Below are 16,156 nucleotides of genomic sequence, written 5' to 3'. Positions count from 1 at the left end.
TTAAACCGAGGCCGTTCTGAGTCTTATCGATACCATGGCCTCCCAGCAGCCACAAAGTCAATTTAAACCTCGTCTCTCGTCTGTGACCCTGTTCGAAAATTCCCAAACTGCCATGTCCACAGCTGACTGCTGTCAGCTCAGTCCATTTGGAGGTGTCTCTGTGCTCAGAGACTCCAAATGGAATAAATTAAGATAATATCTCTCTAACGTATGTATGTTTTTTGTAATTATTTTTAATTTGAATAAAATATGATTGTGGAGGTTTTTTTTTTTCATGTAACATTAAATTATATGTTATGCTATAGTCAGATAATGTTACATTAAGACTATGGTACTATAGTACTGTACAGTTATATATATTTATAGTCCCTAGTATGAGTGAAACCCCAAAAATGCACAATCCTACGTTTCCCACAATGCAACCAATAGTATCTTTTCCTTAGACTCTCCCTGTCTGGCAAATGTACCAAAATCTTTCATGTCATACATGCGCCTGTTACAATACATAGTCTGCAAGCCCCTGTTGGTGTAACCCTGATAACTGCACTATGAAATGATCATATTTTCTCAAGACTCGTTCAGTGTTCTCCACAGCTGTTCTTACAGACTGTAGCCATAAAAAGTAAACTATTGTGTATGATATCAGTGGATTTTTTTTTTTTAATTAACTATGTGAAGAAATGTGTTTGTGTTTCATCCAACAGAAAATGAGTTCAAAGGTCAGATACTGAGCCAGCAGTGGACCGGGGAAGAACCAATCAACCAGAAAAGGACAAGCCTCAGCATCAAAGTATTCTATCTTTTTGCCTGCCTGACTGTCTACATACACTGTTGCCCATAAAATTGGAATTATTTTGTTTTCAGACACATCCCTCTTTTTATTCCTATTTATACACATCAGTAATCACACTGGAAGAGACGGATCAGTAACGTTTTGAGAAGATATACACTTTATCTATCAAGAATAAATCACATTGTCACAATCAGGTAAAATCTATTTTATTCCAACTTTATGGGCAGCAGTGTATATATCTGTATATCTATCAGCAGTGCTGTGCCTCATCACTTATGAATCTTGCTCATGTCCCTCTGATACCCAGATGAGCCAAGACGTTACAGAGGCACGAACACGAACCCGCTCCAAAGGCATCCGGGGTCAGTACAGACAGACAGACACACACACACACACACACACACAGATTGGAAAAATGAGCTGTGAGCCTGCACATGATATCTTGTCAAGGATTTCAAAACCAACTAGTTATAGAATACTACCTGGCCCCAAGTTTCAAATTAAAACTATACAAGACCCCTTCACTTTTTTTCACATTTTCTTTTGTTGCAGCTTTTTTGCTAAAATTGTTTAAATTAATTTTTTTCCCCTCATCATTCTATACTCCATCCCCCAGCCAGTGATAATGAGTGGTACTGATGACAGAGCGATAACAGAATTTCACAAATTATAGCAAATTTGTTGAAAAGGAAAATCTGAAACATCACAAGTATCCAGACCCTTTACTGTGACAGTCGAAATCAGCAAGTGTTGCAACCACTTCTGTCAAGTCTGGGGTCCAAACCAGTTGTTCAGTGGTTTGTCGTGTGGTCCTAATGCACCCCCCACACACACAAAGGTGCTTCATCTATGTACTGAATAAAGAGTCTGAATACTTAGGTCAATGTGATGTTTCAGTTTCTCATTTTTTATAAACTAGCAAAAATTAAAATTTGTTAACCCTCTGTCATTATGGGGAATTGAATGTATATTGATCTAAATCTAAATGTTCAATGAGTAAATAATCTTTCCCACAAAATAAAAGCATTATTGCACTTATTACACTTACACTTCTCATTTAACTTTTATTTTTGCATCTAATGACTATCCTTCTGCTTGACTCTCAGTGCAATCAGAAGTTGTGGGACAAGAGATGAAGCAGGAGTTGAGGTAAGTAATTAATCTTATGCTTCAACAGAAGACTGTCAGTACGTATAAAGCCTGTCTTGCGTGTATGAAGTGTGTGTTTGTCTCGCTGCATGTCAGTAGCAGCTGTCCCACCCCTGGATGTGACGGCAAAGGCCACGTCAGCGGAAGATACTCGCGACATAGAAGGTAGGATTCATATATTTCATCAAACATTTTCTGCACAACAGCTTAGCTAGCTAGTTAGCTTCATGCTGTGTCACCAATACTCAGCCAGAGAAAAGGCAGTTGAACAAACATGCAAATTCAGACGACTGTTGTATGTTTCCTAATGTGTAATCATTTTACAGAAAACCATATATGATAGTTGAAAGGGTCTCTAGCACTCTACTGTAAAAAATACCATTGTATGGTGGGACATTGAGCTTCCCCTAAGGATGGAGGCTGCTGCATGTTGTACACACTATAAAGCACCACAGTATGTGGACTGATGTGTCCACATACATTTGGGCGTATAGTGTAATGACGTTATATCAAGATGCCAGATCAAGCATGTAGCCAATATGCAGATGTACTAGCATTATAATTTTCCATATTATGTCACATTATTTATTATTTACAGTTTGCAAACTGAGTCAACAATCAGAATGTCTGTAAATGCAATATCTCACATGGGCTTTAATGACAGAAAGGGAGCAGCAATGGTGCAGAGATATACTTGCACATTAATTCAAACATATATAAAAGACTAGTTAACTAGTTAAGACTAGGTAACTAGTTAAATCCCTGTCGCCAAACAGGAGAGATCATGTATTAATAATTACACACTGCCTACAGTTACACCATAATCCCACTGTGTCTTTGATTAATTCAGGGTTTTGTATGTTTTTCTTGTCACTCTTTTTTCATTGATGTAAGACAAAAAGACTTTAGATATTCATCAGTCCATAGTCAGAAAAATAGGTCTGTCTCTAAATGGACATGGTTCAGTTCTGTGGCTACTCTCCTAGAAGTGGGCATCCAGCTAAGATGATGTCAAAGGTACAGTACAGAAGCCTCAGCAATGTCCAACAAAAGCCAGCTAAAGGCTTAAAGCCATCAGTGGAGCTGGTTAGCATCTATAAGTCTACCATACACCAATAATGGTTCATGGTCCAAGCTTATCCAGGTATCTTGCGGGATGATGAGAGGGTGGCTGACCACCAGCTGAAGCTCAGCAGAAGTTGGGTGATGCAGCAGGACAGTGGTCTGAGCCCAGACCTTAATCCAGCAGAGATGCTGGATGAAGCATGTTCACAGCACCTGTTCACAGCAGACATGCTAAGAACATGGCTGACCTGAAGCAGCTCTGTGAGGAAGAATGATCCAGAATTCCTCCAGAAGCTGCATTTGTTACATCTCACAATGTAAAACTGCAAAACAAACAAACAGTTGTGCTGTTTTGTGTTAGTATGTTGGATGTTAGCATTCACTTACATAGCCGTCCTGCTCTCCTTAGTGTTCTGGGATGCCCGATTGTGAAGAAAAGGAAACTCGAGGAGGCTGAGGCTGAGGAGAGCCAGTCCGCTCCCAAGAGAAGGAACCAGCCGGCCAAACAGGCAGCCGACGATGGCTTCACCGCAGACAGTGATGCAGCAGAAGAGGAGGAGGAGCAGAAGGAAGAGGAAGAGGAGGAGGAGGAAGACCTCAAAGAGAAAAGAAAGAACAAAACAAAAACCAGGCCAGAGTCAATACAAAGTGAGCAAAACCAAACCAGAAACAGTACCGTGAAATATTGTCATTACAGTACAGTACTTGACGTTGTTTCATTTAAATGTACTGGTAGATAATCTGAGAACTGAATCAATCGAATCATTCACTAAAAAGATAAGATTATAGAAATGTCAGAAAAAAAAATCAAATACATTTATGTAGCAGAAGTGACAATGTTAACATGCTCATGTAAAGCAGGTTATGTTTATCTTGGTTACCACTATAGGGTAGGTATTATAGTTTATCATGTGAGCACGCTGTTGTTAGCCAGTTAGCACTTAACCGCACAGATGACACTGAGTTTTGCAGGTAAGCAAGTATGAATAATATGTGGAGTATAAACAAGTATGCTTATGCCTTTCACATGTCTGTCCAACTTCATATAACTCACAGTGTTAATGGCAATCTTGAGTCACGTCAGCCAACCCAACATGGGATGGATTATAAAGTGAATATAAAAATATGTAGAGCTGTGGTATTTGGCGTCTGGTCTCTGACCTAGAGTGAGTGTAAGCAGTTGATTTGAGTTAGCTGCCTGAACTAGCTTACTCCCCTTCGTTAAGGCTAAATGAGACACAGTCACAATGCATGTTACCATATGGAAATGACAAAGATAAGCCATTTGTGATTATGACTTTCATTTGTACTTTGAATCCACCGCAGACTGCTCACTGGTGACAAAAGAGGACACAGAGACGGCAGAGACAGCGGTTTGTCGTCCGCCTGAGGACGACAAGAATCAAAGTGTCTTGTCAGAGGCTGGGAATACAACTGACAGTGAGAAAACTAGTGAGGAAGTGAAGCCGGTAACACTCACTGATGATCATCAGCAGGAGGAAACAGAGACAAAGGAGAAAGAGGAAGGTCAACTGCTGACTAAGGACCAGGCATCAGACCAACCTGAAGAAGGGATGGGGGTTACTGAGCTTACACAGACAAAAGAAGAGGAGGACGAGGAAGCAGCAGCAGAAGAACAAGGACAAAAGGAAGAGCAGCGAGAACAACAAGAGAGGCAAGAGAATATTGCAGAGGAGAGGGAGGTAGAAAGACAGATGATAAGCCAGGAAAACTCTGATCACCAATACTCCAGTGGCGACTACACCCATCAGGTCAAAGAATCAACAGCGGAGCAGAATAAGAGGGAGGAACAAGAGGAGGAGGAGGAGGAAGAGGAGGAGGAAGGAGAGGAAGAGGAAGAAGGGGAGGAAGAAGACGAGGGAGAAGAAAGGGAGGTCCACCACGAGGCTGACACTCCCTACACTTTGAGTCCACACACTCAGGGATCTGAAGCCGAGGTGTCACTCAGGGAAGAGAAGGTCTGCACCCCCATGACTGAGGAAGGGGAGGAGGATGAAGAGCAGGAGGAGGACAGAGAGGAAGAGGAGGACGAGCGGCACGGGAAGGAAGCAGGCGAGGTGGTAGAGGAGGAAGAGGAAGACCCAGACTCCAGCAAAGCCTCTCCGACTACAGTGGTCATAGAAGTCCACTCTGAGGAGGATGACGAGGAGGATGAGGAGGAGGAGGTGGAGGAGGAGGATGAGGAGGAGGAGGAAGAGGAGGAGGAGGAGGAGGAGGAGGAAGAGGGAGAAGAGCAGGACCGTGCTTCAGAAGGCTCAGGAATCACGGACGACTCCGAGAACTGGGACATGACTCGAGGGAACCTGGGGCTGCTAGAGCAGGCCATCGCCCTGAAAGCAGAAGAGGTGAAGGGGGGTAACGAGGCCCGGAGCTCCCCAGAATATCAACCATACAGCACCTCCAGCAAGGGCTCTGAGCCTGCCAATCTGGCCCGCCGCACTGCTCACTACAGCAAAGGTACACTCACTGTTACCACAACCAGACACAACAACCGCTCACAACTGATTCTATTTTGATACAACTCTTAAGACCAATAAGACTTTACCTGGCACCCAGAAAAATAGGACTCGTACTGTTCGCCTGTAAACACTGTTTCCCAGCATGCCTCACTATCTAAATGGTTCAGTGGATATATGAGGCCTTAGAGGTAGAAGTATTTCTTTGCCACAAACAAAGCAGACCAAAAAAACAATGATACAATAATATACCATAAGATGAGAAGCACCAGATCATTCATGACCACATAACTGATCTGCCTTTAAACACTGTGTCAGTTTGAGGGTGAAATGATCTCATGATGCATTATGGGTTGTGTTGGTAAAGACGTCCATGTGTTGACCCCCCCCCCCCCCGGAAACAGAAAAAGCTGTTTGTCCAAAGGAGGATTTACAAAAGGACGCTCCTCTCATTTAATACACAATACGGTGTGCCTTCAATTCAATCACCGTACAGTTAGACCAAGTTTAATGACAACAGTTTACGCAGAACACTTGTGTTATAAGGGATTTCTTGATGGGGATTTGGCTCCAAGAAACTGATTTCAGTAGCGTTCTGGTCCCATGGCAGGTTTTTTTTCAGTGTCTTTATGGCAGTGGGTGGAGGTGAGCGCTCATGTCATGTTGGTTGAGCTGTTTAGAACATTATCATCCTGCAGATAACTCACAGACAGTCTTGGTCTCGTCACAGGAAAGCTAAAATACCGTCACATCCATCACTTCCTGCATCTGTATGACTAGCATAACCTCCGTCTGCTGCCATCTTTAATGAGTGCAGGTCTCAGGACACTGTTTTGCATAATGAAAGTGGCTGCTCCCTCTGCAGTGCACACTATGAAACAGATGAGTAAAAACATGGATGCTTGACTGCAGCTAGCCACTGACTTCTGTTCTCTTTATGACAAAAATAAAAAGTAGCCAGTGAAACAAGACGATACAGGACTCAGTGTCCTGAGAATACGTCCTGTATCAAATTCAGTTTTTGTTATCTGTTGTTTTATTGTTTATGTGATAACTGTCTTGTGTTGCAAGGCTGCATTAGATGACATCATTAACAGAGAAGAGTGAAAATGTTTGGCAAATCCCTCAGCGCTAATGAAAATGTATTCAGAAGTCCATTAATAATGCTTCAAACTCATTAAACATCACAGCCAATTAGTCACCTTTAACCATGAAAAATATTACTACTAATGACTGATGTGCTTTAATTCATTATCGCCTCTCGCGTCTCTATTCAGAGAAAAAGGAAGTGAAGTGTCCTACCCCAGGGTGTGATGGGACAGGTCACGTGACCGGGCTGTACCCTCACCATCGCAGTCTGTCTGGATGTCCTCACAAAGACCGAATCCCTCCAGAGAGTGAGTGCACGTTGATATTACACCGTGTAGACCAGCGGTAGACAGATCTGACACTGACGCATCTTCTGTCTCTGTCCTAGTTAAAGCAGATGATGTTAATCAGCTAAAGACTGCTCTAGTTTAACATAGACCATTTTTATTCAGACATTTAACAGCTTAGGGGCTTTGAGAGTAACTATTATTACTACTATTACTAAGAAAAAAGTACTAATACTACTACTTTTATTGCCATTACTGCTTTTTCAGTCATTGTGTGTGTTGCACAGCTAATCTTTTTACTACTGCTGGTGATGTGAGACCATCTACAGCAAACTAAACAGAGCTGACCTGAGTTTATGTCTGCTGTGTGTCTGTAGTCCTGGCCATGCATGAGAACGTCTTGAAGTGTCCGACCCCTGGCTGCACAGGCCAAGGTCATGTCAACAGTAACCGCAACACACACCGCAGGTTAATAAAACACCCGTGGACACACACACACACACACGTCCTAATTACAGATTTATTTTTTATACATTTTTTTTTTGAGTTTTGAGATTATTATGAGGATTTTTCAGATTTCAGAAATCCTGATATCATAGTGTCAGTGGTCTAAATATGGAATTGGCCTTTGGAGTCAAATTCAGCAATAACTGGACCGTGGAAATGATAAATATTGAATGAAACCCTGAGAAGAATCAGTCTCATCTAATACTACTAACACATACTCACACTGTCTTTAGAGGGCTTATCAATAATTCAAACATCCTGCCTGGGTTTTAAAGTTTGACCTGTTTGTGAAAGTTTAATTCCTTTAAATGTCTCCCCCCTGTCAGTCTGTCCGGCTGCCCCATCGCAGCAGCAGCTAAACTGAACAAGAACCAGGACAAGCAGGTCCATTTACAGGCCTCAGCCAGTGAACCCTCTTCCAACTCAGACAGAGTGCTCAGGTGAGACATGATTTTCATGATTTTATTTTCAGTCCATGTCACTGCGTGGATAAAAACCTAACTGAAGGACTTTTTCCTCCAGGCCCATGTGTTTTGTGAAACAGCTGGAGATCCCTCAGTACGGCAGCTACCGGCCCAACACGGTGACCACCACGCCTCGAGCTAACCTGGCTAAGGAGCTGGAGAAGTACTCCAAGGTGTCTTTTGACTATGCAAGCTTTGATGTCCAGGTGTTTGGAAAACGTATGCTCGTTCCAAAGACACCTAGCACTGCTGAAACATCACCCAAAGCCTTCAAATGTAAGACCTGCACACGTTCACCTCAATGCTCCACTTCTCCATTTGATTTGGATATTTCATGTGTTAAAATGCAAAAACAAGCCCATAGATTTTGAATCGCACTGGATTTGTTAGCTTTTCAACAAAAAAAGATTGACCTGAAACAAAGAGACGATGTTCTCAGTGGATCTCCTGTAGGTTTGTCTCCTGTCTGTTCGTGTGTAAACAACACTGAACCTCAAATAGATTTCAGAATGTCAACAATACATTTCATGCTATGTTGTATTCATTTGTATTCGCACACCACTATAATTCCAGAGAACAACTTAGTTCATTCAGTCTAGTCATGCTACTGTAACTACCAGCAGCAGCTAGGCTAACTACATTTAGCTTTACATTTAGCATTGCACACACATGGTGTTAGGCTCCTCAGTAGTCTGCTCTCTTGTTCTTGTTCTGGTAAATTCATTCTGCTCCTCTCCCACACAGCTAAATCATTCCCTAAGGCCTCCTCCCCCAGTCACAGTGTGTCTGGAGGATTTTCTAAGAGCACCTCGTCCTCCAGTGGTTATGACTATAGCCAAGATGCAGAGGCAGCCCACATGGCGGCAACAGCCATCCTCAACCTGTCCACCCGCTGCTGGGAGAGACCCGAGACTCTCAGCACGAAGCCCAGGGAGCCCTGCACCAAGGTACGCCGAGCTTTCGTTCAGACAGGTTGTTCTTGGGACTTGTTTAGACCAGCTGAACGGCGCACTAATGGATCTGAACTCTTCTAGGAGTCAGACATTGAAGTGGATGAAAACGGCACTTTGGACCTCAGCATGAAGAAGACCAAGAGGGAGGGCATGCAGTCTCCAGAACCTTCATCCTCCTCATCTTCATCCTCTCAACACATCAGAGTCACCTTGCCTCAGGGCCACACTCAGCCAGAATGGGAGGGGCCGCTGGACTTCACCAAACCAAGTGGAGTCAAAGAGGAAGACCACGAAGAGGTACTGTGCACACCCTGTACCTATGCACCCTGTAGAGTGAATGAGAATGCTGTACCAGAGTCATACGTGGTGTCGCTCACCTGTGGGTGACTTTGTGTGGGTTACCTCTCTTCAGGTGGAGTATACGGCTCCCTCGTACACCTCATCTGATGGTGAGGAAGAGGACCAGGAGAACCTGGAGGACAGGAAGTACCCCGGTGAGGTCACCACCAGCAGCTTCAAGGTCAAGTTTCAGCCCAAAGACAGCAAAAAAGACATTCTTGTGTAAGTCACGACTTTTACCATACCTCCGTTCACGACTATTTTCATAAAACATAGGAATCTTTCCCAGCTCTGCCATCCATGTCACATGACCTGAGCACAGCATTCGGTTCAGAATCACCACTCTGACACACTGGAACAAATCCAATTCAAAACTTAAGAGCTTGAAAAAGAAGTCTAAGACAATACAATAGCATTTTTTTCCTGACACGTCAGTGTAAGCACCATCTCCAGAGGCAGTGGGTTGATCTGTGAGTGTGTGTCTTGGATGTCTAGATGTCCCACCCCAGGCTGTGATGGCAGTGGACACATTACTGGCAACTACGCATCACATCGAAGGTAAGACCAGCACTCTGAGGTGGAAATGATGAGCTAAGTTTTTTTTTTTTTTTTTTTTTGCTTTACTAATCTCTGGTGCGACTGCAGTTTGAAGAATGATTTCATTCTGACTCTGCTCCTAACACTGATCCCGACACCTGGTGGCTGTGACTCAGGAGGTAGAGCAGGTCGTCCAGTAATCCCTGGCTCCTCCAGAACACATGCCAAAGTGTCCCTGGGCAACATACTGAAACCCAAATAGCCCCCAATCTGTTATCAGTGTGTGAGTGAGTAGTAAAAGCACTGTGTGAATGAATGGGTGAATGTGACTTGTAGCATGAAGTGCTTTCAGTGGTCCTAAAGTGCTATATCAGTACAGTCTATTTACCATTTCACATTAGGTTTCTGTTCACTTCCTGTCATTTAGTGTCCCAACTTTCTGGTGAATGCAGGTACAACAGTTATTTCAGTATAGTTACTGTGAATATTGGATCCAAATTAGTCCATTGTCTGTAATATTTTAGATGACAGCCCATAAGTTACTGGATAATTATTTTCTGCATACTGCTTATCAGTAAAAGCGGGTTCCTTCATAGTTATAACTATGACATAATTTATAGTTTATAAGTCTATAAGTGCCACAGGCTTAATCTGCTAGTAACCTGCAATACTCTGTAATGATTGAATAGGTACTGGACAGAAGGTGCTATTTAATTTTAGGTTCCCACCTAAACTCTGACTTGTTACCTCCTTGTTTCCTTGCTCTTTCCTTCCTCATCTTCTCTTTACCAATACACAGTAAATATTTCCTTTATAAACCACATATTCATAATATTCACACAGTAACTGGTGGGCTGTGATCTGAAGCAAGTGTTTCCCAGCTGTGTTAGGTAGAGTATGTCGGAAGCTGGAAAGCTGGTGGATAAGAGCTCTGTCTAAACATGGCCTGAGCTGTGGCTTGTGGGCATCAGAGATGCGTTTTTAATATAATGCTGCACACGATTCATGCCAGTTTAAGCACTACACAAGGAGCACTACGCTTTCCAAGATCTTCTACACGCAAAGGTTTCATTTCTTATAGTGGAAGACATTCACTAAAATCAGAATATATTTGGCTTCATTGATGTGACTGGTTTTCACTGGTCAGAGTAGCTGCGGATGTTTCCCCTTCACACAGATGGCCTCCTCAGTTCTGACGACAGGGCTCCTGTACCTTCTCTGTTTCTCTCAGAGTTTCTCCACCATGGAGAAGGAGGGAGAAGGAGCATGAGATGCCTCTGTCAGTGAATGGCTTGTCATGACTGAGACACATGCTGAGGATTTCCCATCTGTCATTAGAGCTGTAGAGGCCTGTCAGACCAACTCTTCATTTCCACCTGATATTAGTCTGTTTAAATGACTGAGATGACACCACACACACATACACACATTCATTCTTCCACTATTACACTTCTGTAAAGATCGGATAATCAAATAAATCCTGTCCTACCTGTGTGTGTGTGTGTGTGTGTGTGTGTGTGTGTGTGTGTCCCTGCCCAGTCCTGTCCTGGCTCTGTAGTCCAGTTCAGGATCCTGGTTCTCTTTCCTTCACTCATACTCAGACATCCTGTTCACAGTCTGGTTTTCTGACGCTCTCTCTCTAATGTATCTTCCAGTCTGTCAGGCTGTCCTCTTGCTGATAAATCACTTCGGACCCTCATGGCTGCCCACACAGCTGAACTAAAGTATGTGTGCTTTCTCCTGTCTCCCACCTCCAACATGTTCACTGAGCACTCTGTCTGCAGCTACAGCTCTGTCCCTGCTCTCCTTTAAACACTGATATACACCAGGTGTAACTCGCTGGGTTTCCAACCCGTTTTCCAGCAGTTTGATTTGTTACAAACACCAGACATCTAATTATATACAGGATGCTTAGTATCATTAAACATACAAAAATGCTTTTTAGATAGTAACAGTGATATTTCTTTCATGTGACAACTAAAATAAAATTAGGATATTAGTAGTATAGTATGTTCTTTTTTTTGCTTCTGCATCATAAAATGGTTGCCATGATACAATTTTCTTTAAAATTCTGGGGGAAAAAATAGTTAATTCACAACAAGATGTAATTACAAGCAGTGAAATTAAAAGATTATTCTAATTATTCAGTTTCTGTATTTAATAGATATCTAAAATTATACAATATATTGATATATTTTTCATATTTTGCTCTTATATGTGTCTAATATTCGATGGATCAGGACGGTCATGTTTTGGTCCATTAGTTCTTATGATAAATAAAATTCAACACATTTGTGATAGTAAAATATTGTAAAATAACTTTTCTAACCTATGAAAGGTTACGTCCTGTTACTTTGGCTTTGGCATTTCTGTCGTTAGAACATCCAAAGGCAGAACTTCTTCTGCTCGAAGTGGTCAGAACCCTGCTGCAGTATGGCAGCGGTGGCGGTGGCGGCGGCAGAGATGCATGCCACAAGCTGGACGTGGCATCTTACACGTTCAGCATATACAGTGTTAAGTGAGGAAAGATTTGTTTCTGCCTGCACTCTGCTGTTAATGCCAGCCTGTAACATGAGAGGGCGTCTGTGTGTGTGCCTCAGGTGTCCAACTCCAGGTTGTGATGGATCAGGCCACATCACCGGAAACTATGCTTCACACAGAAGGTAGGAGCTCCTCTCCCATTCTGCCTGGTGCACCATCGGTCACTCTGTACTCTGACAGATGCTGTGATTCAGCCTCTCTCTCTCTCTTCCTCTCTTCCAGTCTGTCTGGATGCCCCAGAGCCAAGAAGAGCGGGGTCAAATCAACCCCCACCAAGGATGACAAGGAAGACTCTGAGCTGCTGAGGTGATCAACAGTAGCTAAAAGACACTAAATATACATCAAAGATCCCTTCCTCTAGTGTAACCTTACATCTTAGAAATATGGGTCCAAAGATAAAAGAATCTAAAACACAGACATGGGCGTGCTCTGTGAATTTGTATTCAGGCTGTAAATTTCATATAGTATATGGATATGGAAAATGGAAAATAGACCAACTACTAAACTGAAAAACAAAGAGTCAGTCAGTAAATGAGTGAGTAAAACAGGCTTATTTTTAATTAACTAAAAGATCTAATTGAAGGTTAATAGCTGCAGAAGAGGATTAGGGCCATGTGTGATCATCTCTATAATTCTAAACCTAAAAGAGCAGATTTGGATTCATGTGTCCATCCTTTGTTCGCTGCTGCTCCACCGCTGCTCTCCAAGAGAAAGTGAGAGTTGAACCAGTGTCTTCTGCCTGTCTCCAGGTGTCCTGTTCCTGGCTGTGACAGTCTGGGCCACATCAGCGGGAAGTACGCCACTCACCGCAGTGCCTACGGCTGTCCACTGGCAGCGCGCCGCCAGAAGGAAGGTCTCCTCAACGGCACCCCCTTCTCCTGGAAGGCCTTCAAGACTGAAGGCCCGACCTGCCCAACGCCCGGCTGCGATGGCTCTGGCCACGCTAACGGCAGTTTCCTGACACACCGCAGGTATCCAGAACATATGAGTGCAGACAGAGAGCGGTGTTATCTCAAACTCAGCTCACAGTTTCATCTCAGAGGACACTGATCAAAATTCACTAAAAGGCATTTTCAGGTAGATTACAAAGGAGGCACACCCGAAAAATGAACCAGTGGGCACCCACACATAATCCCACCCACCCTACCCAAGTTTGTCTTGAGGCCCTGATAGACTTTACTGTGGCATTTGTGCTTTAGTAGAACATAACCTGATACAAAGCTGGAGTTACATGACCACAAATCAAAGTAGGTCCAGGTCTCATTTAACAGCTTGCCTGGGAAGACGCCCAGCAACAACACTGATTCATGCTTTGTTACCAGTTAATTGGTGAAACTACCTAACCACAAGTTCAACCAGCTGCAAGCCCAGATTGGAAAAGTGGGCAACTGATCTGGGAATCCAGATGTTGAGGGGCCCCAGGGGCCCTGGACCTTGAAGTTCAACATATGTGAGATGCTTTAATGGCCTCTCTAAGACAGTAGAAGCACTGTGAGGAAAAACAGGGCTTAAACAGTCCTCCCATTCATTTTGAATGAGACCAGTCTGGCAGCACAAAAGGGTTTGCTGGGTATTCCGGGCACCAGGGTTGCGACCTAAATGCAGATCAGTTAGGAAATAGGAACCACTTAATCACAGAGCCAAAAAATGATGAGGGTCTTAATGTGGCAATTGTTAGGTAATCTTAAGGACCTGTGCTGCAGAGAAGCCTCGTGCCAAACATAGTTTCAAGACTTTTCACTGTTGCTGTTGATGTTGCGTTTACATGTTGGACATTTCAAAGTAACTTTGTGTTTGATCACATTACCACAAATTCATTTCACACATTGCAAACCTGGAAACAGTTACTGCGAGGTAACTGGTTCCCAGTGAGGGTTCAAAGGGGTCTGGAGCTCATGTACAGTCTGGGGTCCCTCAGCTGGGTTAATTCAGTCCATGCATAATCACCAATCCTTCGTTTCTTGATAAATAAAATAAAAGACTCAGTCCCTGTTTGTCCTCCACATCTTTGTACATCAGGACAAAATTGCTGTGTCCATGATTTTCTATCTCTGTAGATAAGCATAGCTGAAATCTAACTGTGTCGTGTGAAGGGTTCTATTCCTCATTAGCCTGATCCACATAGAAAGAAGAATGGATGTAAGAGCTCTTGATCTTGATCTTGATCAGCTGCTCCTCTCAGTCTGTCAGGTTGTCCCAGAGCGTCGGCCAACAAGAAGAAAGCCAAGTTCCCTGGAGACGAGTATATCACTGCAAAGTTCAGAGCCAGTGATGGTAAGAGACAACGCCTTCCCCTCTGCCTAACAGTCTGTCCCACATGCCTCCCACTGTATTAGTGCGGTTAGAAAGTTGTTGTTACTAAATGCAGCTGTGTTTTTTCTCAGTTTTGGACAACGATGAGGACATCAAGCAGCTCAACAAGGAGATCAACGAGCTGAACGAGTCCAACTCCGAGATGGAGAGCGACATGATGAACCTGCACACTCAGGTGAGCTCGACTGCAGAGACCAGCTTCATGGATTTATCAGTAAAGCTGGATACAGTGTAGTGAGTCAGCACTGTATTTTAGTTCCAGTGTGTTCCCACAGTGGAACTAAAATACACTGTGTCCCCACAGTGGAACTAAAATAAAAAAAATCCACTACACCCCAAAAATCATTTCCCCTATGGACAGCTGCCGTTAAGATGTCCATCTGACAAGAAGTCTGAAGAGGGTCTGAAGTGTTGTTCTGTGTCTGTTTCTGCTTCAGATCTCTTCAATGGAGAAGAACCTGAAGAGCATGGAGGAGGAGAATAAGCAGATTGAGGAAAGGAACGAGGCCTTGTTCCTGGAACTATCTGGACTGAGTCAGGCCCTGATCCGCAGCCTGGCCAATATCCGCCTGCCCACCATGGTGAGCACGCACGCACGCACGCACACACACACACACACACACACACACACACACACACACACACACACAGAGGAACCATTTCCCTCTCATCCCGCAGTTTACAGCCCTGGAGTATCTCAAGTGGTCTAATAAGATGGATAATCATTTAATCTGAATAGAATCAATCAGATCACATTCTGTCTGTCCTGAGAGCTAAAACACCAGAAGAAGAAATTACGGACAGTGGACTGGATACAAGATGACTGATGCAGGCCAGGATGACTTGTTAGTGTTCATGAGGATGAAGCTTATTCTCTTTTTCTCTGGCGCATCCATGTTTACTGTTACTGACAGTCTGTAGTACAGAGTGAAACCTGTAACAGGACTAGGGTGTTAATCGTGCCCGCCCACATAAAGACACAGAGCCATGAGTGGTACCTTTAATTTGTGCCAGTTTCTCTTTGACTGACCTCATTAGTGTCCCAGAAGGGACTCAGAAAAAGGACTCTGCTTTGACTTTGAATGTAAAAACACTGAGGCTTGTCCTGAGTGGAAGGTGACTTTAAGCTGTCTAACAGTCAGCAGAGTCTAACATTAACTGTCTGATGCTGATGCTGGGCAGTGGCAGCTGATGTTACTGCTGTCTGTTGTTCCCAAAAACCTGACCTGAGACTGACCTGTCTTCACTTGGAATTTACTCTGTACCATAAGACATAAGTGTAACTGCTACACATTCACTAAAATAAGGTTAAGACATTAAGCCGTGATAGTTAATATTTCGACAAGTGTACCCCAAGGGGATAGTGAAACAAGTCTGTGTGTGTGTTGTTGTAGCAGGAGCCGCTGTCAGAGCAGAACTTCGACAGCTACGTGGAAACCCTGACCCACATGTTTACCAACAAAGACTGCTACCAGAACCCTGAGAACCGGGCTCTGCTCGAGTCCATCAATCAGGCTGTGAAGGGCATCGAGGTGTGATAAGGATGGGAGGGAGGGAGAGAGGACGGACGGACGGACGGAGAGGGAGAGCACGGATGGATGGGGGGAGGGTGGGAGTGGGCCATCACCGTGACAACACCGCT

The 16,156-nt window shown here is 43.7% G+C and overlaps 1 protein-coding gene across 1 annotated transcript; it reads left to right on the top strand.

The window, feature by feature from the left end:
- The first annotated feature begins 1,100 nt into the window (after positions 1–1,100).
- myt1a (myelin transcription factor 1a) lies at positions 1,101–16,052 on the top strand. Its single transcript, XM_041062220.1, has 21 exons — positions 1,101–1,155; positions 1,900–1,942; positions 2,039–2,107; positions 3,417–3,679; positions 4,355–5,485; positions 6,762–6,881; positions 7,238–7,328; positions 7,694–7,807; positions 7,890–8,107; positions 8,576–8,778; positions 8,866–9,081; positions 9,197–9,345; positions 9,619–9,681; positions 11,316–11,384; positions 12,261–12,323; positions 12,424–12,507; positions 12,951–13,172; positions 14,384–14,475; positions 14,586–14,689; positions 14,952–15,095; positions 15,909–16,052. The coding sequence occupies exons 1-21, from the start codon at positions 1,101–1,103 to the stop codon at positions 16,050–16,052; spliced, it is 3,657 nt and encodes a 1,218-aa protein (XP_040918154.1).
- Positions 16,053–16,156: the final 104 nt, after the last annotated feature.

This window comes from Toxotes jaculatrix, chromosome 2 (genome assembly GCF_017976425.1).
Source record: "Toxotes jaculatrix isolate fToxJac2 chromosome 2, fToxJac2.pri, whole genome shotgun sequence".
NCBI lineage: Eukaryota > Metazoa > Chordata > Actinopteri > Toxotidae > Toxotes > Toxotes jaculatrix.
Note: the sequence above shows the minus strand (reverse complement) of the source record. Positions and strands in the feature narration are given on the sequence as shown.

Excerpts from the sequence above, each read along its gene's own strand:
- myt1a (XM_041062220.1), top strand. The coding sequence starts at position 1,101 with ATGAGCCAAGACGTTACAGAGGCACGAACACGAACCCGCTCCAAAGGC. Across the intron at positions 3,680-4,354 it reads GCAAAACCAAACCAGAAACA|AGGACACAGAGACGGCAGAG; the intron begins GTACCGTGAAAT and ends TGGTGACAAAAG. Across the intron at positions 9,082-9,196 it reads AAGAGGAAGACCACGAAGAG|GTGGAGTATACGGCTCCCTC; the intron begins GTACTGTGCACA and ends ACCTCTCTTCAG.